The following is a 26,825-nucleotide window of genomic DNA, read 5'->3' as shown; positions in this document are numbered from 1 at the left end:
CAGAAAAAAGGTAAGATTTCAAAAAAATTCACCATTTTTTCTTATAAAAAGTATCTAATTTTTCATAGTAAACAAAACATTTAAAGTTAAAAAACAAGAATTAAATTAAACTAATTAATTTTAATATAATAATAAGAATTTAAATGTAAAATGTTTACTTAATTTTACTGACATTTGTCAATTATTCAATTAAATTTTCGTTCATTAATTAAATTTCTTTACCTTCTGTAATTTTTTTTTCTTTTCTTGCTTCAATAATAAAATTTTTCGACTCATATTATCATTGTAAAGAAAATTTTGCTAAAGAATTTCAAATTCATCTAATTCGGTGCTTTTTTTTCATCATTGTCATCATCAGTAACGGAGGAATATAAAATGTGTTGCTGCCAGCATCCAACCATTGCTTTTGTATTTTAAAAAGATGTGAGTCCGGTCTCAATATGAAAACTGATATCGTCGATTGCCCAAGACGCTGGCGAAAGGAAGGCATCAGGTAATAAAATAATTTATCATCGAAGGACGATCAAAAGTTGAAGTTTCTTTCACCCTCTTATAAAATCTGAAAATTAATATAAATTCAGTGATAATATAATTAAATTCAAATATTCAATATAAAATAAATCATATAATCAAAATTCAAATTATTCAATAAAATAAATTCTTAAGATTTGTTTTTTTAAAATATCGAAATCTAAAATAAAAATTTATTTCAGCCATTTCGAGAGTGACATTAAGAAGGTAGAGGTACTGACTTCTGTGTGTGCTGGGTTCGAAATAAATTTCCTAGCACCATTTGAAATCAGTACTACTCCTCTTATCATTCAACAGACCTTTGAGAAAAAAAAAACAATATTTATCTACAGGATCGTGAAAAAAGAAAACATCGTTTTTTTTTAGAGTCGATTCTTTAATGATTTTCATTTCAATATTTAGTTGTTACTCCAGTCTTGATTTTTTCTTTTTTGTGAATATGTCACAAAATTGGTAGGAATCATTTGTATATAATATATATTTATATATATAATAATCCGTATTTTAATACGTATAGACTTATTCACACAATCAAGTAAATTACAACATATCCTAACAATAATAACATAGACTCTTCGCGTAAATAATTACAACATGTATATATATAATATCTTTATAATCTAAATAATAATATAAAATTGCAAATTTACAAACATATTTGTAAATTTGCAAATTTTTACTTAGAAAAAAAAGAGTAATAAATAACTGCCTACATTTCTGGACTACGGTATTGACGAAAAGCGTCTATTTACAAAATTCATTTTTCGAGATTCTTGGCTCTCGCCTGAATCAAAACAGCCTTAGTGTGCCTCACAGCATCACTATTCTACCATGGAAGTAGATAATTCATCAGATAATTAAGGTATAATAATCCTTTACTATTGCAAACTATAAATCACTTCTATTTGTAAGTTTAGAATTTGTTTTGTTTGCCGGAAGCGCGTCTTGCTTCGGAATCAAAAAATTATCTTTATACAATATTTATAAGATAAATCTTTTTCTTTATCAAGAATTATCCCTCTTAATCATTCAAATACATTTTCTTTCCCTGAATATAATAACTTATATTAATTAATATTATATTGTAGTCCAACAGCCATATCCGTTGATCTCAAATAAACAAACGAGATGAATCCAAGATGATGATGATAATAATGGTGATGATGATATTGATTCGAGGTTAAGACGAATCCTTATTTCGACCTGTTTTTTGCAACCTTGTCCAGGTTTCGCCGAGGGCTTTGGCAAAATGATCGTCAACTGTTGAGAAAAAAAAAAGAAAATTACTGAAATTAAATTCACGAAAAGGACCTCTAATTTGAATTTAATTCGAAACCAAATGAAAAAAAGGAAGTTCAATTTAAATTTGAATTGATGGAAGAAAATTTCTACAGGTAATTTTAGCGTGAAAATAATAATTACTCACCACTGAGACCGGCTTCCTTATCATTAGAGGTTGCATTAAAAACAGCGGCATATTCTTTCAGACCCAATGATCGTTTAAAGTGCTCGTCTATCGCTGGATCACTTACAATTCCAGTATTTCTGATTCCAGTTCTCTGGCCTCTGGTAGCAGCAGATGGTGTTACGCTTGCCGTGGGCGTAACAGCCGTGTCTTCCATGGTTGTGCCTAGTATTTAAAAAAAGGGTCATGTATTTAAAAAAAAAGATTAACTTTCAAGATAAGGTGTTTGATTAATTGACTTTGCGAGAATTTACTTTGTAGAAAAAGTTTACATTGATTTTCTTGCATGTCATTTGATCATCTATGTTTCAAGGTTGCGATAGTTTTTTAATTTTTTCTTTTTTGATTTTATTGAGACAGCAAACAATTTAAAAAAAAGAATTTCTCGTTTGCAATTTTTTTTTTTTTTTTTTTGGTAAATTTACCTGGTTGAGGGGCCGTGGGTACGATGACACTGGGTCTACTGTGATGCACCCTGGCAGCAGACATGTCAAGGGCCTCACATTGAATTGGGTCTCGTCTACGTTCCTTCCTCCAGGCACTACTTGGCTTCCGGTGTAAGCTTGTTGTCTTCGGTCTTTCCTCTGTAATAAAGCATGAAATATGAGTTTACATTAATTTATCAACACCTGAATAGACAGATAAACCGGAAAGCAGAAAAAAAAGAGAAAGAGTCCGCTTCCGTTAAACACTTTGACTGCTTCAATCATATTTTATTTCGTTTAACAATATTATTCTGAAATTTAAAGCATGTGTGTATTATTTTCTATTTTTTTTTTTTTTTTCATAAAAATTATTTAATTAACAAAAATATTGAAAAAAAACATATACAGGAGCATTTCCCGTGGAAGATGGATGAGTTATTTTCATGATTGGGTCTAAAATTGGAATCCAATCTATCGATCTGGAGAGATTCTCTTGCCGGGGGTAGAAACACGTCCAGTTCCCGCCGTTCTCAGGACGGGACAGGAAGTGCCTAATAGCCGTGAGAGGATGGTCAAAGAAGGAAAACAGGTTTAGAGAGGAGAGACTCCAAGATGAATGGACCAAAGGAAGATGAAGAATCCCATGTGAATCTCAATTAACTTTTTAACTCTCTGCATATATACACGACTTTTAAAGATTTCAGGGTTTTAACCGTCCGAGGAAAAAAAAAGATTCTGCACCCCTAATTTAAACGGATGTTTCGCAGCGAGTTTAGGCTCATTGAAAAGAAAAAAAAAAATGATTATACACACGAACATGCGAAAAAGATACGATGAAAAACAAAATATTTTGAAAATTATAGATGTAAATTACCACAGACCAGGTGTGTTTTATATTTTTGATCAAAAAAAAATTAATTTTTTTTCCTAAAAAATTTGTATTTTGGAAAAATTATTTTTTAAAGCTTGAATTTTAGGAAATGAAAAATATAAATTTAATTTCTTTTTTCGTTCTAAATTTTCGAAACAATGAAAATGTCTCGTGTCATTTATTACATACCTCTCAACTTATAGGAGGGTCGAAGAGTCTCAAAATTAAGCCACGGTTGCCAAAGGTATCTTCGTCGGCTCGAGATTTCCATCTCTTTCGTCTCTCGACGACACATGAATATATAAAGAATATAAAAGACAACTTTCACCCTTTTTATCACCGAAAATCCCTTTATTTTTCGAAATAATTTTCACTTTCAGTTTCTTTCAAAATTTTTTTCCAAACCAAATATTTTCAAATTCACTAAAATCTTCAAAAAAATTGTCAATCGTTTCGAAAAATTCAATTTTCTTTTTTAATCACAATTCAAAATAAAAATTCGAAATTCAATATTTAAGATTCGAAATAAATTGAAATCACTTTTTTTTGCCACACAAAAATGTCTCACAGCATATGTATATAGCACCAAAGGGTTGTATATATATATATGTAAACCGCGAACTGATTATTTGAAAAAAACAACAATGAAGAAAGTTGACTCGTAAAAGAGTTTGAGAGAAAGAAGGGATTTTGAAAAGCAGTGGTTTCGTGAATGCCTTCTTACGACTGTCTTAAGTCCATTCATTCATCCAACATTACATCGTAACCCCACCACTGAGTCGATCATTTTATATACATATGTACATCAGAGTATATACCTGAGTTTCAGGCTCGGCCTACTCGCAGGTACCTCGTGGAATTATCTCCTATGTGTATGTGAACTGATTGAACACACATATGTGCCTCAAACATATATACAAACACAGAAAAAAAAACCCCCCTTCGATTGGAACAACTCACACAAGAAAGGATGAAACCAGGAGGAACATGAATGCATCAATCCCTCCCCTTGCCCACCTGAGAAGGTGATTTTTTTTTTTTTTTGCTCTTTTTGTTTTTATTTTCTTGAGGATTTTTTTTATAGATGCAGGGGATGGAGTCAGACGAGTCTTTTCAATCGTATTTAAAAGAGAAAATTGGTGGAATAAAGTGATGTCCAATAGAAAAGTTGTATAATTTTGACTTTGTTTTGATATCAAAATTTTGAAACGTATTAAATATTTCCTAAAAAATTATTTCAAATTTTCAATTGATGAAATCTTCGACATTAAAAATTACGTACCTTAAGTACCAAAAAAAGAAGAAATTAATCACCAATTTCAAATCTTGAGAATTTTTCCAATTTTTATTATTATTATTATTATTATTCGATTCGACAATTTTTATGAATTGACCTTTTTGGCAACTAAAAAAATGACTTTAAATTAGCAAAATTAAACGCGCGCAAGCGCACCAAATTGAGTATTTAATTGTTTGTTATAAAGAAATTAAAGATTAATATTATCAATAATAATTTAATTTATTAGAATATTATTACATATTAAATGATAATAATGAAAATTATATGTTTACAGGCCTCGGATTATACGACTTTTTCCGACTTTTTTCAAAAATACGACTTTTATCGACTTATTTTAATAAAATGCGACATTTTTTTTTACATTTGAAAAAAAATGTAAATAAAATACATTTTTTTAATATAAAATGTAAATCTTCTTCAGATCTTCTTCAATTCAATTATTTAACAAATTTTCAACTAAAATGATTCTTCACTAAATTAATTATTTTTAATAATTTTAATGAAATACATCACAAATTCAATTACATCAAAATTATTTTTAAATTAAAATTTTTATAAAAATTTAAGAATTGTTTATAATTTAAAAAAAAATATCACAATAAAATTGAATTATTTTTTAAAAATTTCAATTCAAAATAAACTAAAATTCAATTATTACCCGAAATTTTAATTCAAAATCAATTCAAAATCCAATAATTATCCAAAATTTTTAATTTAAAATTTAATTATTTACCAAGATTTCAATTTAAAATGAAATAAAATTCAATTATTTTCTAAAATTTCTATTCAAAATTAATTATCCAAATTTTCAATCAAAAATGAACTTTAATTAAATTATTATCCAAAATTTCAATTAAAATTCAATTATTTCCCAAAATTTTCAATTCAACACACTGAAATTAAATTATTTTCTAAATTTAAAATCAAATAAAATTTCATTATTCTCAAAAATTTGAATTCAAAATTAATTGAATTTTCAATAATTTGAATTTAAATGCATCTAAAATTTAATTATTTCTAAAATTTTCAATCGAAATTTTTTTTTTTTTGAAATTTAATAATTTCAATTATAACTCTAAGGAAATTCAATTATTTTTAACTATTTTAATAATATTCTTTGAAATTTCAACTGTCTGAAACCATTTTTCAATTAAAAATGATTTTCAAATTATTGTATTTTGTCCGCATTTTCTAATAAATTTTTAGTGAAATCATCTAAAATTTTAATTACAAAACACTTAAAGTTTCAATTAATTTCAAAAATCTCAATTTTAAATCTTTGAAAATTCAATTAAAATTAAAAAATGTTTTCCAAAAATTGTTTGATAAATTATTTTTAGTTCTGTAAAATTTAATAATTGTTTGAAAATTAACAATATCTTTTGAAATTTAATTATTTCTAAAAATTTCATCTTTAACCCTTCAAACAGGATTATTATTAAAAAAAATGTATTTAAAAATCTGTAAAATATTTTTGTTAAAATAAAAAACAAATCCACTTTTTTTTGGAATATAAATCGACTAAAACGACTTTTTGTGTCTTTAAGTTGATTCGAGGCCTGTGTTTTTATAATTAATATTTAATAGATATTCGTTGGCCTCTGGTACCTTAAAAATAAATTTTTAAAAATAAATTTTTTTTAAAATTACTATCTTGTACGAAATTTCCTGGCGCATCTTTTTTTTCATCATAAATTTTTTTTTGTATTTGTATACAATTATTGAATCAATATACAACTTTAAAAAAAATTTCGTTGGTAAACGTTGTGTACTTCAGCTTCGTGAATTGAATTTTCGAATTTGGAATTTTAAAGAAATTTATTCCGAAATTTGGAAACACAATTATACAACTTTGGCAAAAATGAGAAAAAGAATTGTCAAAATTTGACACGTCATAAGATTACTATTCAAAAAAACAAGTGAAATCAGAAAAGGCCAACTTCAAGTTAGGACAGAAGGACAGACCAAGCATTTTATTATTAAATAATAATTTTCCGATTGAAAAAATTTTCAAGTTGCAAAAACGGAGTTTTTAATATAGTCAAATTTTTCATAAAATTATAATTTAATAAATTTTTAGTTTTATATTTGCAGATTTCGAAAATCGAAAATAAATTTTTCAAAAACAAATATTCAAACAAAACAAAAAATTGAGAAATTGTCAAAAGGAAATCGAATGGATTTACATTTAACTCAACGAGTCTAGGAAAGTTATTGTTCCTTTAAAATGTTATTCTATAAGTTCTAAGACAAGGAAGTTTATACCGATTTTTGCAGGCACGTACGTACTGAGAATCATCAATAAAACGATATATAAAAAAAAGTACCGGGAAGAAATTGAGACACTTTCTGCTCTTAAGTATTAAGAATATAACCATACTTCAAAGTATATAAATCTATGCTCCTTATTTTGTCAATAATTCCCATTGTTTCTAATTCTATTAATAAATTCTACGATTTAAACTGTTACATCATTATCCCCATCAAGATAATTTCTTATATTATTAGAACGATTATAAAATAAATTTTCTCTATTTAAAAATAGAATTTTTTCCAATTATTTTTTAAAAATTAGAATTATTTTTAAAAAAAATATGACTCAAATAAGATTTTTTTTTCACAGACATTTATAGACGTGTCGTAATTTAAAAAATATTTCAAGCTTTAGATATGATTTAGTACAAACAGATAAATAATACATAGTCAGGAAATTTTTTTTTAACATCCAATCTGGAATTTGCGGAATGTCAAATATTGCACAGGTACGATTTTCTGCCTCGTGTATAAGATTATTAAAAGTATAAGGGAACGGAGAAGTATATATATATATACGTATAAGGTGTCGTTGGCCTCGAGATTAAATAACACGGTTCGATATTCAAAAGCGTTTCCGGCTACTGGTTTTTGCTTCTTTAACTCCCTATTTGAATTAATTTCTTCCTTGAAATTTTACTTTGATATATACAAAAAATGAACAAATTGATATTAATCAACGTGTAGTCAACTTTTTTTCTAACAATTTCTTCATAATATAAAGACGTTGGGCCATAATAAACTGTTTCAAATGAAAAAAAAAATCTAGAATAATAATTACAAACCTATAACAAAAATAAAATCAATTTACGAAAAAAAAATCACAATAAGTACAACTCTTCCTGAAGCTATATACAGAAGATCAATTTAAATTGGATAAAATATACGATTATTGCCCAGGAGGAAAAAAAAGGCATCGTTTTAATCGAATAAAAGAAATAAAAAACCAAAGTATTTGACTTTATCAGAAGGAAGTGATCCTTCAATTAAATTATAAGTCAAAGTGGAAATTGTACAAGCCCTATGAGATTTCATTAAGTCTCTTCTTCTTTTTCATTTTTAATTCAATAGATCATCATCGAGATGCAATTACTAGCGACTTAGGCGCAAGAATCGATTTACAATCGCCAGCCAATGATACAAATAAATCTACTAAGAATCATTTGCAATTGATTGTTTCTTACTAAGAAGACATTGAGAAATAATTGTAATAACAAGACAATTGAGTTGTGCTTAGAATTGATTCTTTTTTAGATAATTGACTTTTTTCACAGAAGCTAAGCAAAAAAAAAATTTTTTTTCATTCTCACACGATAAACTGTAGGTAATTATATATGCATATAGAAATTCGATGAAATTTTCAGGCAACGTTTGCAGAGTTAATTATTCAGAAAGTTTCATTTTAACACAAAATCAGGAAACAAGCAAAAAGAAACCAATATTTGAAAATAATACAAATTTTGATTTTCACAACTTTATATAATAAATTAGACTGCAAAAAATTTTATTTCATTCAAATAATCGGTTACTTGACTATCATCAAATAAATATTTTAAATAATTATTATTTGAGTCAACTAAATGGTACATATTTGTTTCAAATAGAATTAATTTAATTTAAATAAAAATTGTTTGGTTTACATACAATTTAATTGAATCAAATAAAAATTATTTGGTTCAAATACAATTTAATTATTTCTAATAAAAATTATTTGGTTCGAATACAATTTAATTTATTCAAATAAAAATTGTTTGGTACAAATACAATTTAATTAATTCAAATAAAAATTACTTGGTACAAATACTATATTTATTGAATTCAAAAATTATTTTGTACAAATAAAATTTAATTAAAAAATTATTTGGTTCAAGTACAATTTAAATTATTCAAATAAAAATTGTTTGGTACAAATACAATTTAATTAATTCGAATAAAACTTTCTTGGTAAAAATACTATTTATTATGAATTCAAAAATTATTTGGTTCAAGAAAATATTTTTTTTTATAATAGTAATATGTAATCGATTATTTGAATCAAATTTTTTTTTCCTGTGTAATAAATATAGTTAAAATATATTTGCCAGTAAACAAAAAATAATAATTAAATAAATTACATTAATAAAATATTTATTATATGATATGAAATAAATTTTCAATTTATCAAATATGGAAAAGTTGTAAAAAATTGAGATTTTTAACTTTATTATAAAACCTAAAAAAATCAACAAATTTTTAAATATTATTTATTTAGTTTCTAATTTACCTACAATTATCAAGGAACCTGTATCATCATTCATTGATACATGAAGTCGATAAAATAAAATTCTACCACAAAAAAAAAAAAAAAAAAAAAATATTAATAAATGAAAAATGAAAATTTCAAAACGAGGAATTCCAAAAACCCCAATTTCAGAAGAAATGGAAAAATTAGTTTTTTTTTAAAACAATTTAAAAAGTGGAACCTCTATTACCGACAACCTTATACCGATTGGGAAAAATCATTTCTTTGGCGGTAAAACTCAAAAGGATTCTTTTGTCTTCGAAACTATAAAAGAATGCCGCAAGAGGCATTTCAAGTATATATTTTTTTTTCTTTTGTAATCACATAGATATATATATATATATATACTTTGTAACAAATATGATAGTAGACAGCGCCGCGAGTTGATTCGAGGTCGAACTGTTCGCGGTATTCAGAACAGGTTCGACCCTCGACATGCCATCACTTTAACAAACCACACGAACAAAGCACAATCACAAATGATGTCGAGTAAAAGATGCCATTGTAATGTTCTATTTATTTGATACGTGTCTAGCTAGACGATTAAATGACTTAGGAAGATCCTAGTTAGTGTTCGCAAACTAAACGATATAACGTGATGATAACAATTGCCAGGGTCTTTCCAATTGCCAAGATATTTTATCTATCTCTAAATTGTTATTTTTTTTTATTTATATTTATTTTTTTTTCATAATGGCAAAATATAGTAAATGGTATTTTGTGTAATACATAAATTTACATAATTTATATATAAAATGTCAAAAACAAAGAATTACACATCACATTGTAAACATACTGATAAGGATTATGTTTCCTTTCACGAGGAGAGAGAGAGAGAGACGAAATTCCTCACATTTTTGAATTTTTCAACCCATAAAAAAATACTCCATGTGAGAGATAATAAAGATAATTTCTCAATAAAAGCGGAAAATAAAGAAAATAATAAGAAACAAATAATCAAATTAGAATTTCTATTTATCAATAAAATAATTTTCCCAAAAAAGGAATTTTGGTTTTGAATCTAAAAAAAAATATATTTAAAAGAAAATAATTTTTTTTAACTATGATCTAATTTTTTGTAAATAATCTCGGAACCAAAAAAAAATTATAAAATAATTATTTTGAAATTTAAGGAATTTCCTGCTGTTTTGAAATATCTGATAAAATTCTATAAAGAAAATTTTGATGTATAGACAAAATATTGATGTGCTCAATCAGATTAAAAATATTATCTGTATCAAAATTGATTAAAAAAAACATTTAATTTCTCTAAAAACACGCGCATAGTATAATTTAATTTTAAAAAAAGACCCCCTTCTTTCTAAAGGGTAAATAAATTTTATTTATCGTAAAATGTAATCGACACTTAGTCATTTTTAATTTATATCAAAAAAGTAATTACATTTTACTCCATGTCCATCACACACACATACATACAGCAGAAGCTGGAAATAGTCGTTTTGGAATAGGAATGCAAAATATTTCTCGCGCGCGATAATGAGACGCGGTGCGTTTTCGAAATTCCTCTAGTGTATTCTGATCTTTATTTATATCTTCTCCTTTCTCTCTCGACAAAGGACAACAAACGAAACTGTAATCCACCGATTTATATCACTTGATATTGTATTTTTTTTTAACTCTTTATATTGCTCCGAAAAAAATGAAAAATTCTCAAAAATCTTTTCAATCCAAGAATTAAACAATTTTGGAGAATTTTTCTTCTGAATTATTTCATTGAAATTCTAAATAATTTTTCAGATAGAATCAAAATTAATGATAATAATAATGTAATCGATTTTATATAAGGATTCGATAATCAATGTAAAGACCTACATGGAATTGCAAGAAAAAAATATAATCTATTTTCTACAAAACAAAATAATAATAAAAATAAAAAAAATTCTTGAAATAATTATAGAATTCATAAAATAATAATAAATTGATGACTAACAATGAACACTAAAAATTGATATTGAATTATAAGATTGTGTAAACAATTATAAGTGATTCATTGCACAATTCATATACAATATAGAGATGACGCGAAAATAAAACCTAATAAATAATTTTTCAATTCTTTTGATATAAAAATATATATATTATATGAATTCTCAAATAATCTGACTCAAATTCTCGACGTTATCTAATCGGTACGTGAAGTCCATATATATTGTCGGAATATCGCAAAAATCCAAACTATTACATTAAACGCAACTCTAAAAAAAAAAAATCTCCATTCAATACAAATATTTTCAGCCATAACTTATCAGTTAAAGTAAACTTCTTGGCAACTTGTTATTTATTAAATTCCTCAATATAATTGGTAAAAATATCAAAACTTGTGAAAAATGAAATCTTTCAAAAAAGAATAGATATACCAGCAAGAAATTCCTTTTTGTTCTTTCTCTTTCGAATGGAATCTAAGTCAAGTAAAGTGCCAATGAAGAGGACCTTGGCCAGGTACTTTTGGAATGTTCAGGAGCGTTTCGCTTTTCCATGAGTCGACGAATTTCAAAGAGGAATTACAAAACACTAAGTGAATATATATATATATAGCTTATGTAATGGGCGCATACCTTTATCGGCAAGTTATTCTCTCTCTGGGCGTTAACAGAAAGTTGGAGGAGTTGGAGAGATTCGAAAAGAATTTTCAAGCCGTTCACAAAACCTTATAATCGAATAGTGCGCGGTGGCAATTCTTTTATAATATTATAAATATAAATCTGATGGGAATCTGTGAAATTGATGTTCACGCCGAAATCTTCCAACTGACCCCTGAACTAATTTTTTATTTCAGAAAAATAAATTCGATAACGAACAAATTTTATTCTCTATATGAAGATATTCTACCTAAAAAAAATCAAATAACTTCATTAGTTTAGTCGAATGTTTAAAATCAAATTATTTAATAATTAATGGAATTTTTTTTTAATTCGTCAAAAAAAGGAAAAAATGACTAAAAAAATATTTGATGAATATTGATTAATTATTGATACCAATATTAAAATTTATTCATTGAATTGACGATATACACTGAAAAAAAAAATTTATTACAAAAAATCGGTTACTTGACTATTATCAAATAAATATTTACTTGAACCAAATAATTTTTATTTGATTCAATTAAATGGTATTTGTTTTAAATACAGAAATTATTGGCTTAAATATAATTTATTTAATTCAAAAATTATTTGGTTCAAGTACAATTTAACTCAAATAAAAATTATTTAGTTCAATTACAATTTATTTAATTCAAATAAAAATTATTTAGTTCAATATTTATTTTTTTATTTGCAAAATTATTAAGTCTACAAATACAATTTATTAAATTCGAAAGTAACAATTATTTGGTTCAATATTTATTTATTTATTTTTTTTTTTGCAAAATTAAATCTAAAAATTATTTGGTTCAATCACAATTTATTTAATTCAAGTAAAAATTATTTGGTTCAATATATATATTTTTTTGCAAAGTTATTAAGTCTACAATTAAAATTCATTGAATTTAAAATTATTTGGTACAAATACAATTAATTTAATTAAAAAATAATTTGGTTCAAGTAAATATTCATTTGATAATAGTAATGTAACCAATTATTTGAATCAAATAAATTTTTGTTTTCATATACTCATTTAGGTATTTATCAATTCAAGAATAAATAATTATTCTATTAGCTAGCTCCGGTTTTTTTTTTTTTTTTTAAATTCTATATTATCTGTTAGATCATATCATTACGGAAGCATTTTTCCCCAAAGTCCTTGATCCCATTAATTTCCGTGTCTTTCACACGTCAGCGCAACTCTTTCTTTTTCTCTCTTTAAACCTCATTTAGTTAAAAACAACGAAATTGAATTCAAATTCAAATTCCAGAATGATATAGTCAGGCGAAAAAATACATTTTTTTTTAAGGAAGAAGGAATGAGTCGATATTGAATATAGAAAGAAATTTCGTTGATACAAAAGAAATTCCTATCGGGCCTTCAGACATCTAATGGAATGCGGGTTCGAAATAAATATATAATTTAAATTTGAAATCAGATTCCATTGAATATTTCTTTTTTTTCCAGGATTTATTTTTTAAATGAAAAACTATTTTGAATTCTGGAGCACAACTGCGAAATAACTAATAATCATTTTCTTCAAGGCTGAATAAATTAAATTGCGAATCTCGGAAATATATTTTCCTTATAATTTTTCTTCTTTAATAATTTTTAATAATAAAAAAAAAAATCGAAGAATTATAGGAATAAAAAAAATTATTATTAAGGATATTTTAATTTATGATACTGACCTTGCACCATTGTTGCAGCCCTGGAGAGGACTTCCAAGGCACTCTCAACAGCCGACATCCTATACAATTCTCTCTGGATATATAAAGCTTTCTTTTTCCTTGTGTACGACTACAGCTCCAGAAGTGAGAATTGCACTCGATACACTTGTGCAGTTGCAGCACGTGTGTATTTACAAATAAACAGGCACTCAACGTTTGGATCGTCTATATCGTTTCGCTCTCCGAGAGTGTCAATGCGTCGATCCTCCTCCTCCTCCTCTTCTTCCTCTTCTATTATCCGTTCGTTTCTATATTGTAGACATAACCAAGGGGGGAAAAAAAAATATTACTACACATAAACCAGTGAGGCAAAACATATATATATATATATATATATACATATATATAAATAAAAGTCGATCTTGAAACTGTTTGGGCCGCTCTTGGGAAGAGAGGCCCAAGCAGCGCAAATAAAAGTAAAACGAGGATTAAAAAACGTGACATTGTCTGTGGAATGCGGACCCCTTACCAGGAGCCACCTTCCCTCCCACCTCCATCATCCGGGGGTCCCCCGCGAGACTCTCCTTCACCCCCTTTAGAAACCACGCGGGGCCCTACTCCTACTCTCTTTCTTTCAAGTCTCTTTTTAACTCCCACTTATTCGCGCTCGCGCTCTCTCAAACATCACAATTTCATCATAATAATCAGTCGTCGCGAGCCTATCGCGAGCCAATTGCAATTCAATTTTTCAACTACAAAAATTTAACCAAAAAAAATTTTTTTTTAACAAATTGATTTTTTGTTTTTAATTTATGTTACCAAAAATTTTTTTTTTTCTACAACTAAAAATATATGACATTTTTAAAAGTGAAATTAGAATCTTTAAAAAATGAAATTCCATATAAATTTTGAATTAATTTGACAACATATCCAAAAAAAAATAAATATTTTAATCTATATTCATATTGAAATTTAAGCTCCGAAAATCTTTGGAATCTGACTCCCGAAAGTAGAGTAAGATTTCACTTCATGGAATGAAATTTCACTTAAAATGGAACTAAAAATTTACTCTACATTGGAGTGAATTATTGCAAATAATATTTTTATTTTTTTATTATTAATAATAATAGAAATTAACGATGTTAATTTTTCGATTTAATAAATAAATGATTTTGCGATATAAAGAACGCAAAAAAGAATTAATTATTCAAAATATAAAATATATAATTAAAATAATGGTATTTTCACGAGGAATTTTTGTACAAAATTCAATTGTTCTTTATTGTCAGTGGTTTGTTTATTTTTTTATTTTATTTTATTTATGACATTTAAATTACATTCTTTCCCAAGATAATTCTTGCATCAGAATAATATAGAAATACAAAAGCGCAAAACACATAATTATTTATAAATGAAAAAAAAATAATGTAATTTTAAATTTAAATTTTTTGTTTTCATTATTATTTTAATTTCAAATCTACACGTAAAAATGTACGTCTTTAGCGTAAACAAAGTGTTTAATTAATTTCACTTCAAACAATGGTTATTTTAAATTTAAATAATACAAAAATTGTACGTCTTATGCCAGGTAAAAAAAATGTAAACAAAATTTTTCTAATTTCAAAAAAATCAATCAATTTACAAAAAAAAAAAAATTTTAAAGAAAATAAATTGTAATATATAAAAAATAAATTGTCAAAATTGATCTTTTTTTCATTTCTAAAAGGGAAATAACTTAGCTCTCTCTATATCCTATTCCCTTGTTCGATGACTAAAAATAGAACCCACCCCTATATAGTATTAAATGAACCCGCATCCAAGTATTAAAAAAACTATAAATACTTTAAAAAATATTTCTCTATATCGTCAAAGGCATTTCAATCATTGAATAATAATAATTTAATTGAATTCATAATACCAGATAAGTCAAATAAATTTTTTATTTATCTATATTTATTTAAAATACTCAGAATTCATCAATTCAGTTTTTACATCGTTTAATATTATAATACGAGGCCTTTAAATAATAAAAAAAAAAAATTGAAAAAAATTATCCTTCAAACCTACATTGCCACTTTCTTCATTGTCCTTGGAGAAAAAAATGCAAAATTTTATATCTTATAAAATAAACATAAATCTTTTAATTTTATTTTTCTATTTTTATCTAAACTATCAATTTTTTTTTCTTCTAAATTTTAAGAAAATCGAAAAATAGTCTAAATCAAAGTACAATCACAATTTTCTGGTCATTCGATGCGTATCCTTGCATGCAAAGAAAGTTGACTCAGTCATGAATGAAAACGAAAATTTAAAAAAGAAAGTGAAAGAGAAAATAAATTTGGAATTTTTGTTATTATTTTTAAAAATTCTTATTTGTTAAAAAAAAAATCAATAATAAATCTAGTTTAAAAAACACATTTTCCTCCAAGTACAATGTTTGATGAAAGAAAATAATTACAAAATTTTTAACGATTTAAAGAAAATGACTAAAAAAAGTTTTAAATTTTCGCTTTTTTCCTAAATCATAAAATACTTTATTAAAACTTAATAATCATTTTCTTTCATAATAATATAGAAATAAAAACATCGGGCACTGAAAATAATTGCTCCACTACTGAATACTTCGCAAAAATCTCTATATCTTGACGACTAATTCGAAAATAACATTTTACTTGGCATTTACATACTTTTCAAAATTGCAAAATATATATCTCAAACAAAACATAAATAATTAATACGAAAAATAATTTAAAAAAAAAATTTTTAATTCTTTTTACCCATTTTTCAATATTTTAACATTCTATACAAATATGACAAAAAATAATTAAAAAAAAGAAATTAAATATTTTTAAATATCTTCCATCAATGTCACAAACAAAAAATAAACAATTCACAAAACTTTCTGAGAATAAACATTCAAGAAATATTCGCGCGCAAATTGAGGCTACTTACAAGAACAATTTAAAATTGAAAACAATCGTTTCATTTCCTGATTTGATTATTAAAAAAAAAGCGTGAGAATTAAAAAAACATTAAAAAAAAAACAAATCAATATTACAAATAAATATATATTTTTTTTGTGATAGTTAAAATTTTTTATTATTTATAATGATTAAAAACAAATTTTTTTTTTTATAATTTAAAAATGTTTTTCAAGAAAAATTAAAGGAGAATTTCTTTGTTTCAAAAGGGGGCAAAATTCGAAGGAGGCATCCTGGTTTTATTATGTCGGTTGTCCGTACGAATCAATAGGAATGCGGCGTAGCGTGAAAAAAAGGAGCAAGACATGCATTCCACGGGAATATAAATGATATATATATATATATTTTTTTTAACAATGACAACTTACCTGTTTTTAGTGATTGGCACTTGTACAATTGTTAATTTATTTGTTTAGCACAATATTACCCGGCACATCAAGCCCGTTAATAACGCGTATTTTCATTGAAAATGATGAAAAATCTAAATGATATGCGGGTGAACACACGAGCACGAGCACGGCCTGTTTGACACGAAGAGGTAGTAAGTTCCCCACCACTTTAGCCATGTACGTTTTACATTGGAATGTTTGGCATTTGGCTGTCTCGACGCGCTCTACAGGCAAAATTGCCAATTGCCGCACACACCAGTCGCATTATAAATATGGTCAAAATCTCAAAAAAAAGAGAAGGAAAGAATAACATTGAAATGTTCCAAAATGATTTCAAAAGATCACTGCTGTTTATATTACACAGCATCCCACAAGGATCATCTAGGAATTTTCAAACTTTTTCGAATAAACAAAATTCCTTAAATTCAAAAAATCATTCCACAGATTATTGACATTTCATAATATGTTGTACCTATTTTTAAAAAAAAACCATTATTATAAGCAAAAACACAATAAACAAATCTTAAGAATTTTTCTCCATCAACTTTAAGTTAATTTCACATTTGTTTAAATAAATAAACAAAAAACAAACATAAATAAAAAATAAATTAAAATCAATGTAAGTGCAAAAAAAAAAATTATACAAGGGTCGAACAAAAATTATCAACGAGATTAAAACACTGCTAATGATAAATTAAAATTACATTTTTAATTATTCATCAGCTAAATAATAAAAAACTATAATTAGCATTTTAAGTCTTTATAACCAATAAAATTCAAAAGACTCAAATTGCTAATTACTAATATTTTAATAAAGTAAATATTAATTAATGTTTGAAATTTTAGTTTTATTCATATGTTAAATATAAACTTTCTTTATCGTTGATTTAACATAAAATCTCTAAAATGAATAATTTCAGGTAGTAAAAATTGAGCTCAAAATTGAAAAATTTTGTTTTAGATAAAAAAGCATTTATAAAATATTTCCTAACTTAAGAATCATTTACTACTTTTATGATTCGAATGAAACAATGCCCATTATAAAAATTCCACTAGAAATAAGACAATAGATTATTTTTAAAAAATTTTTGAGATAAGACTATTTTAGAATTCTATTAAAATTTTGCATTACAAAATACATTATTACTATTATAATTACTATTAAAAATTATAGTATAATATTAGTATTATACTTTATGAGGTTATTAACCTATATATTTTATAAACTTTGTTTTAAATCGAATAAAAAAACAATTACGAACAATTACGTTGTCACATTTTTTTTATATATTAATAATAAACATTCCCCTTAAAGAGCAAAATTTGCCAATACTTTTTTCTTAAATTTTCAAATATATAAACCGCAAATTCATATTTTTATATTTTTCAATTTAAAAACTGGAAAAGTTGATTTACTCCATTATTTCGAATTTCTATGTTTTCAAAAAGTACCACGCAACTAATTTATAAACACTAATAAATTTAAAAAAATTACAATCACTATTAAAACTGCACGTAGAATAAAATATAAAAAGATTTTTCCTATAACTGGATTACTGTTCAATACTGTTCGACCCTTTGACAATTTTTAAAACACACTTAGAAAAATAATTAAAAATAAAAAAATAACTTATGAAACTTACAAGAATTCTAAGTTTTCATTTTCTAAAAAATTTGTTTTTCACGAATCTTTTTCCTCGTCACTTGATGTATCAAGAGCGTAACAAAACTGAAAAATATATATTATTATTAAAAACGATTCAATTAATATAATAGTTAATAAAAAAAAATTTAGAAACAATTAAAAACAAACCTCATCAAAATCAGTACTTTTGAGCAATTCTTCTAAACCAGTTAATTGCTCTAAATAATTTGGTTGATTGCAAGCGTCAAGAACAAATGAAAATCTTCTTTTTTTGTACTCATTAATAATAGGATAAGAGCAAGCGGTACAAGAAGGAAATCTATGAGTGATCGTTAATCTCATTTCATGACCCCATAAAGAACCACGAATTGTGTGTGGAATTCCTCCTAATAGTCCAATACTAGAATTATTTTTATTAATGCGTGCTTGATCTTTACTGTCATCCAACATGGCAACTGCATCATTTCTAAAAAGAAAAATTAATCAAAAAAATATATCATTTCAATTTAAAAAAAATTAATTAATTTTGAAGTAAGATTAATTACTCATCAGGATGTTGAGTTAATGCCACTAAAAGTTCAACAGCCAAACCAGAGGCAATGTTTGATAAACCCGGTCGACTCACTGTACATTGTTGATCTAAAGTTCTATCCACCTGAGACTGAAATTTTTTTTACATTTTTTCAAAAATCACAAGAATTCAAAAAGGTATTTAAAAAGTAATTTTTTCTAATAATTTGAAGACTTACATTTCCAGGTTGTGTTATATCGTTGCAAAAATAGCAGCCAAGATCTTTGCCAGATGGATTTTGTACCAATAAATCGGGAGTCGAAGCTTCTTGTGAATTGCGAGTACCATGACGTTGTACTGTATACGAATCAAAACCAAGAGCGGCGTTAATAACAATTTTATTCATTGCAGCACATAAAACAGTGGGCAACCATCTTGCCTCTCTAGAATCCAAAAGAAGAAAAACAACATCGTGATTTTCATATAATTCTTCCAATTTTTTAAAAGCCTGCTCTGTCGATTCCAACATACTTTTTCCAACAACATGTCCTGGCATTGGAATTTGTAAAACTACACCCTCAGCATTCTGAAAAATAATAATCAATATTTTTAAAATTCGCTAAAATCGAAATTTTATAGTAAAAATTACATTCATTGTAAAAAAAAAAATTTCTCACCAAACTAGGATGAATTCTATGTAGAGCCTCTTTAGCTGCTTCAGCTTTATTACGACGTTTAACAGCATCTTCGTGAGTATAAAGACTTTGGCGTACAGTATTGCTATGCGATACGACGGAATTATCAACAAAAGTTATTGTATTAACGCCCCAACCAAGTAGGACTCGTGCAACGGAACAACCTAAAGTTCCAGCACCTAATAAAAGACATCGAAGTTGACTAATTTTTTCAAGATCCAATTCAGGAACAAGACGCCATTTAATTAATTTAAGATTTAAATTAACTGCTCTACTTGATAATCTAAAAAAATGGAAATTATTAGTAAATTTCAATTTAGTTTCTAATAATTATTTTAAAAGAAACATACTTAACAGGATCCATAGTATCAGATAAGTCTGTGATATTGGGACCCATTTTTCCACTTGAATTCGATTCCCAACCGACAAAATGTTCTTTTAAAATTTCATTTCTCATATTTTCAATATCTGTATATTCTTTTGATTTTATAGAATAAATCATTGCTTTATTGATATCTTTTCCTCTTATTGCGAGGAAATTCATTGTTTCATTAAAACTGAAATTTGGACAATGCCAAAAAAGTAGACACAATAAATTTCGAAGAGGCCAACCGGGTGTAATTGTCGAATTTCCCGATGGATCGTAAAATGCAAAATAAACATTAACTTCATTCTGTGACTGTGAATCCTGTAAATAAAATATAATTGTATAAAAGCATTACGATTAATAATTTCCTATAAATATAAAATTAACAATTTTTGTAAATCAACTTACGGAAATTGGATTATTTTTTATATATTCTACTCCTTCAGCTAATGTTCTAACTTTAACGCTATTTTCTTCTTTCGATATAAAAACAGTGAAAAATGATTTCGATTTACTATCTAGTTCATAAAAACTTTTTTGTAAGTCAATAATTTGATTAGAATTGAATTCATCACATATTGGCATTGGATTCTTTTGGTAAAAAGTTTCAGGTAAATTATATGGAGTTGGATGTGCAACCCAGTAAAAAAATTTGTATTTTTTCAAATCAGAGTAGGAGAGCATTATAAATAATGAGAGTCTCCATGGCTCTTGAAGAGCAGTACCACTTTTAATTGATTCAACTAAATGCTTTGCAAATGAATTAATAAATTGTTCAGGTTGTGTTTGTTTGAACAATTCAAGAGTATTTGTATTCATCATGAATCCATAGCAAGCGACCTCATTGTTATGTAATGTGGTTTCTAAATTTCTAAAAATACCAAAAAAAATGTAAATATTTTTTTTAATTACAATAATTGTAAAGAACAAAAAAAAAAATATTCTTACTTGTTGAAGGATGTATAATCTAAAAACAATGGAGTTGATCTACTATCATCTAAATTATAGCTCCCCCATAGAGGTATATTAATTTTATCATCCAATTTGAATTTATCAATTTTCAATTCGGAAAATTTTGCCCAAAAACTGGTTTCTGTTGCAGATCTCAATTTTGAAAATTTTACCAAATTATCTGCCATTATTTATTTTTTTTTTAAATAAATATCTATTTATGTATGTACGATTCTGAAACAGAAAAAAGCTAGTTAAACTATAAATTAATAAATGCATTCTCTTTTTTAATTTTAATCAAATATCACTCGATAAACAAGTCGAGGAGAAATAAAAAAAAAGTGAGGTTAGAAAAATGTAAACATTTCACGTAATGACGCATTTAATAAGAATAAAATTAACTTTAATATAACTATTTAGTAAACAAATAATTCTTTATCAATTAATAAACAAAATTAAAAATAACTTTATAAAAAAATAATTCTAATTGTCAATTTGTATTTGTTATTTTGATAAACAATAATATATTGAATGAAGAATACTCACTGCGTGCAACAATTGATCAGAAATTCTTATTTCTTATGCCACATAATATTTATATAATAAATCAACTTGACGATTAATACTATTTTATAATAAATAACTCTATTTTTTTGTATCTGTCTACTCTTTTATTATTTTTGTCATCTGTTTATTATTCCCTAGATATTTCTCTCCATATCTAGAATTATTTTTAGTATCATGAAAGTCTCTAGAAATGTGGCATCGTGAACAAGCGGGAAATCTAAAATGTAATATAAATTTTTAATTTAAGGTGAAAGAATTTTTGAAACTAATAATAAGTATTAAATTGAAATTACCTTAAAAAATATATATTGTTTACTCTGTAATGGATTTAAAAAATTAGTATTAAAACATAAAAAGACAATAAAATAAACTAAAAAAAACCTGGAAAAAATTTTTAATACTGAAAAAAAAGCACATGGACACATCAAACGAAAATCAAGTATAAATCATAAAATTAAAATGTACAGACAACATAGAATAATATAGAATATAAATGAAAAATTATCCTCTTTCTTCTTAGGTGGATTAATATTAATTAATCCACCAACCTAACACGCGAATCGCGACTCCAGATTCCTATCAACCTATATCCACCTATCATTTTCGCAATATCTGGAGTTTTTATTATTCGGTAACGAAACTAATCACTTATTTTTAATTAATGCTAATTGATATTAATATCAAGTGAATATGAACAAAAAAGGTTCAAATATTCTCTCGATAAAAATAACAATTTTTTCAATGGTAAAATATTAATTATTTTCTAAAACCCGCGCGAAATTAATATTTTACCAAAGTAACTACCTACTTAAAATTAAACATTCATTCCAGAATAAGTAAGTTACCTGCCTCCCTAGCTATATTTAAAAATAAAAATTCAAAATATCACACTCATTACTGGTACCCCCTCTGCCCTTATTTTGCCAGGTAAAAACCTATTAGCACTTATGGAGCATCCCCTGCTGGGTAATGCTTTTAAAGAAATTTGTTTCTTTTACACGCACACATACACACAAGCTAAACCACACAGAATGCCAAGCAAATTAAAAGCGTTAATTTCAACACTCTGTTAATTTACACTCACCAATTTTATTTTTACCTGAAAAAGATCCTATTCTAAATTATTATTCATGCATTCGACATCTTGTAAATTTTACATTTAATTCAAAATTCAAAAACAAAATTTAATTTAATCTTTAATAGATACTTTTTAAAAATTATAATTCAAATTTGAATATTTATAAAAATTCACCATGCAATTCAAATTTTGAAAAAATTACAAATTATATCATGCACTATTATTTAAATTTTTGATTATGTTAAAATTTTAATTATTATAATTAATAATTAAAACAAAGCATTCAATCGGATGTTCATTGCATGAAAGGAAAAAATCGGAAAATACTAATTAATAAATTCTACAAAACGCGAAATTTCCTTTCATACAAAAATTGAAAAAATTCTTCAGTTATTTAGGAACCAAACAATTTTTTCAATTTCAACTTTTCCGTTCCTATTAAATCTTTTCTTGGTTTAATTAATTATTTTCAAAAAAATTCCATTAAATATTAATTAGAAGCAAATTTAAAGAACAAGAAATTCTTATACTTTATATTTGCAATCTATGATCAATAATTATTGAAATTAATTAAAAATTAATTGTTTTAATTAATTCAAAATATGTTTGCTTATTTGAAAAAAAATCCAAGAAAAACCTACAACCTGATCTAATGAAAACATGTAAAAAATAAATGTCTACACGTTGGAGAAAATTTAGTAAATATTTATTACAAATTTTAACCAACGGCTCTATGTTGTCTGTAAAAATTGCAAACTGACTTCATTGTTGGTTCGGACCATTCATCCTGCAACAATAAAAACCAGATGCAGAAGTACTTTTAAATACCGACTCACATTGAACCATACATTGAACCTTGAAGACTAGCATTGAACCATAGCTGACTATACTCATGGAGCATCAAGGGGATTCCCGTCATTAGATCTACGTTAATCATCTTCTCCTTCTCGTTTTGCTTCTGGCTTTTAGCTTCGACTTTTCTACGTGCGACTCTCCAACCCTGGTTGTACAGTTAGTGATGACAGAGAACTGCAACTGAGTCAAATAGAAATTTTAGAATAAAAATAACATTTTGATTAATTTTCATGAAACTAAATATTTTTTATTTAAATTATATACATTTAATAATTTTAACGTTCTTGAATTAATAAACCTCTTCAATATTACTTGAAAAAAAAAATTATAAAAATCAATAAATTAAATGTTTATTTAAAATTAATACGTGAATAATATAATTATAAAAACAAATTTAAATCACTTTGACTATACGCCATATTTAATTATCAATTGATCATATTTTCTTTAAAAATATGCAATATTTAATAATTTATTATGTACCAGTTTAAAAATAAGTCAACACTGTCGAAGAACTATTTTTTAAATAAATATTTATATACTTTTATTTAAAGGTGGTAAAACAAAAAAAAATTGGAAAATTGATACTTTCAAAGTATTAAATTTACAGAAAATTGTGTAAATTCTCAACATTTAAAAATGTATATTATTTTCTGTAAATTTACAATTCACAGCTGTGAATTGGGCAAAATATTTTTCACAGTGAATATTTTAATCAACATAACCTATAAACATTATTTATAAAATTACCCTTAGCGCCGTGTATATTTTATTTCTTTTAGCAAAGCGTAGAATAAAAGCAAAAAATTGATTAAGATATTATTGTATGTTATATACACAAATACTGCTAAACGTGTTATATATTTACTTTAAAAAATAACAATCTGAAATATTTTGTTGCGGAACGTTTGTCACTGCAAAGAACACTAATTTTACTCAATAACGATTATACTATTGGTATAATTCAATATTATTCAGAAATTACGAACTTTTAAAACTGAATTTACGTTTAAACTAAATTATTAAGAATAGAAGTCATCAGATGATTTTAAGAAAACATAAACTTTTTCAACAAAACTCAATTTTTGTTCGTAATAAGTTCGCAGTAGCGCCACTAGGTGGAACTATTGGTTAAAAGACCAATTATCAATTTTTTTTTAATTATATATATTTATTTATAATTCTAATTTAGTCTTCTCAGAACTAATTTGCGATTAAATAAAATTATATTTATACGATTTTGTAGGTATATTACACCTTTGGTGTTATATACATGTCTTTGCTGTTTTTCAAGTACTCTATAGACAAAGCCTTGTCGTATATACCTATATATATAAAATTACCATTTTCGTTATTTTCAAAAGAAATTGGGAATATTCGACAATACTAATAACAGTTAAGCACTTGTTAAAACAATACTATTAGATTTGTGAAACTAATTATTATTATTCCACTGATACAAACCGGAAGTCGAAAAAATATATTGTTACATTCACGTGATGCGGAGTCAAGAAAAGTTAAAATATCAAGTATAATTAAGAAAGTCCATTTACTTTAAACACAAATTTGTAATTCTGAATTAATACTCACCCTGTTTAAATAGAATTTATTGTTGGAAATGATAATAAATCACTATATTTGAAGAAATATTGATTAGCAATTGGATAGCACGTCCTCACACACAGAAGCCTGGCAGCCATTTTGTTATAGCATTTGCGCATGCGCATACCGTTCTTTTTTCGCATATCACGTGGTTTCCGTCAATTTCAAGCAATTTGCGGTATATACACCCAGATTTGAATTTTTCGTCTACTTTATTTATTTTATTAATATAAATTTAATTTATTAAATAAAGTTTCCTGAAAAAGTGATACTTTGATAATCGCGATAGAGAAGAGATGGATAAATCTATTTAATTATTATATATTATAACATTAAATTAATTAGAAAAATAGCTCTCTGTCATCAGTTTAACAGACTTTTTTGAGGTTGAAGACCTTGAATTTACAAATCGCAGTAATAATTATATATTCGCAATATTCATTAATATTTTGTTCGGATTATCAGAATCAATTATTATTGACAACAAAAGCTATACGTATATATATTATCGGTTTCAAGTTAATTAAATTTTTTATTTTTATATTTAATTATTTCTTATGTATATTTTTTGGCGCTAAAAAAGCTTGAACAGCGCCAATCTGCGCCTAGCGGACAATATTGTTACTGCCGAAAAGTAGCCATATTGGATTTTTCCACTGTGCATTGTGTAGTGTTTTGTTCGGCTCCTGTTTTAAATTCTTTTTTACATCTTTTAAGTGTTAAAAATATAGTATTTATGATAAAATCATGTTTATAATGATGTTGAGCAAGTAATTTCTCATTTTTGACATTCTGCGAATCGTATTTTCTCAATAATTATGTGTTAAATAAATGTCGACATCGCTTCTACTTCCTCGTGTATTTTCTCGGATCCGGTTTTAAACTCTTTTTACATCCTCTAAGAGATTAAAAGTATACATTTTATGATAAAATCGCGGTTATAATGATGTTGAGTAAGTAATATTTCTCATTTTTGACATTCTGCGAATCGTATTTTCTCAACAATGTTTATAAATATCGACATCGCGTCAATTCCCTTGTGTTCGGTTCCGGTTTTAAATTCTTTTACATCATTTGAGTGTTAGAAAATGTTAAATTTGAGTACAATCACGATTATAATTATATTGGGCAAGTGATTCCTCATTTTCGACATTTTTTGATCCGCGTATTTTCATAATCGTGAACTCCGCGGTGTCGCGTAAAAAGTTCTTTATTGAAAATTTTCCCCAATACTCGTGAAAATTGTAATTGTGTTGCATAAAAAAGTACACGAACTTAAAATATCGAACAAAAATAATAATTTATGAACTAAATGAACGTAATAAATAATTTAAAATAAAAAATAATTATGTATGGTGTGTAAAAAAATGTGAGTGATTATACCCTAGGACTCATCAGAACGTGCTCCAGGCAACCTTCAATCAAAGTGAATGTAAGTTTCATTAATTTTCTTTTATCAAATGTCAAATGTTTATAATTATTTTCAAAAAAGTGCCTATGTTTAAGGTTATTAAGGTTATTTTTCAAGAAAAAATTTATACTATTTCTGATATTTACAAATTTCTGTATATTATAAAGAAATAATTATTTAATTAAAAAAAAATATTTACAATGAAATTACAAAAAATATAATAAATAGAAAAGAAAAAAGTGAAAAAAATTATAATTATTTTCTTATATATTTATAATTTTGTTTACAAATAATTTTTTTTTCTCAAAATAAACAT

The 26,825-nt window shown here is 25.6% G+C and overlaps 2 protein-coding genes across 3 annotated transcripts; both read right to left on the bottom strand.

Moving 5' to 3' along the window:
* Window positions 1-279: 279 nt before the first annotated feature.
* On the bottom strand, window positions 280-25,184 carry LOC127288521 (ubiquitin-like modifier-activating enzyme ATG7). Its single transcript, XM_051316013.1, has 12 exons — window positions 25,087-25,184; window positions 23,478-23,676; window positions 21,543-21,780; window positions 20,994-21,230; window positions 20,454-20,916; window positions 20,029-20,366; window positions 19,661-19,961; window positions 19,222-19,569; window positions 19,018-19,133; window positions 18,641-18,938; window positions 18,471-18,556; window positions 280-559 (listed from the first exon to the last, which is right to left on the bottom strand). Exons 4-11 carry the CDS (start codon window positions 21,182-21,184, stop codon window positions 18,509-18,511), a joined length of 2,103 nt encoding a protein of 700 aa, XP_051171970.1. The 5' UTR covers window positions 21,185-21,230; window positions 21,543-21,780; window positions 23,478-23,676; window positions 25,087-25,184; the 3' UTR covers window positions 280-559; window positions 18,471-18,508.
* On the bottom strand, window positions 893-17,007 carry LOC127288533 (transcription cofactor vestigial-like protein 4). Of its 2 annotated transcripts, XM_051316039.1 has the most exons (5): window positions 16,807-17,007; window positions 13,479-13,765; window positions 2,422-2,580; window positions 1,958-2,161; window positions 896-1,791 (listed from the first exon to the last, which is right to left on the bottom strand). In XM_051316039.1, the coding sequence occupies exons 2-5, from the start codon at window positions 13,534-13,536 to the stop codon at window positions 1,712-1,714; spliced, it is 501 nt and encodes a 166-aa protein (XP_051171996.1). In that variant the 5' UTR covers window positions 13,537-13,765; window positions 16,807-17,007; the 3' UTR covers window positions 896-1,711. The 2 variants fall into 2 exon arrangements, with proteins under 2 accessions (XP_051171995.1, XP_051171996.1); XM_051316038.1 differs by lacking the exons at window positions 13,479-13,765; window positions 16,807-17,007 and adding an exon at window positions 3,482-3,670 and having other exon boundaries at window positions 893-1,791.
* Window positions 25,185-26,825: the final 1,641 nt, after the last annotated feature.

The sequence above is a fragment of the Leptopilina boulardi genome, unplaced genomic scaffold, assembly GCF_019393585.1.
Source record: "Leptopilina boulardi isolate dan_hultmark-lab unplaced genomic scaffold, ZJU_Lbou_2.1 LbouV2_392, whole genome shotgun sequence".
Taxonomy (NCBI): Eukaryota; Metazoa; Arthropoda; class Insecta; order Hymenoptera; family Figitidae; genus Leptopilina; species Leptopilina boulardi.
The sequence above is the reverse complement of the archived record's forward strand: the minus strand, read 5'-3'. Positions and strand labels throughout refer to the sequence as shown.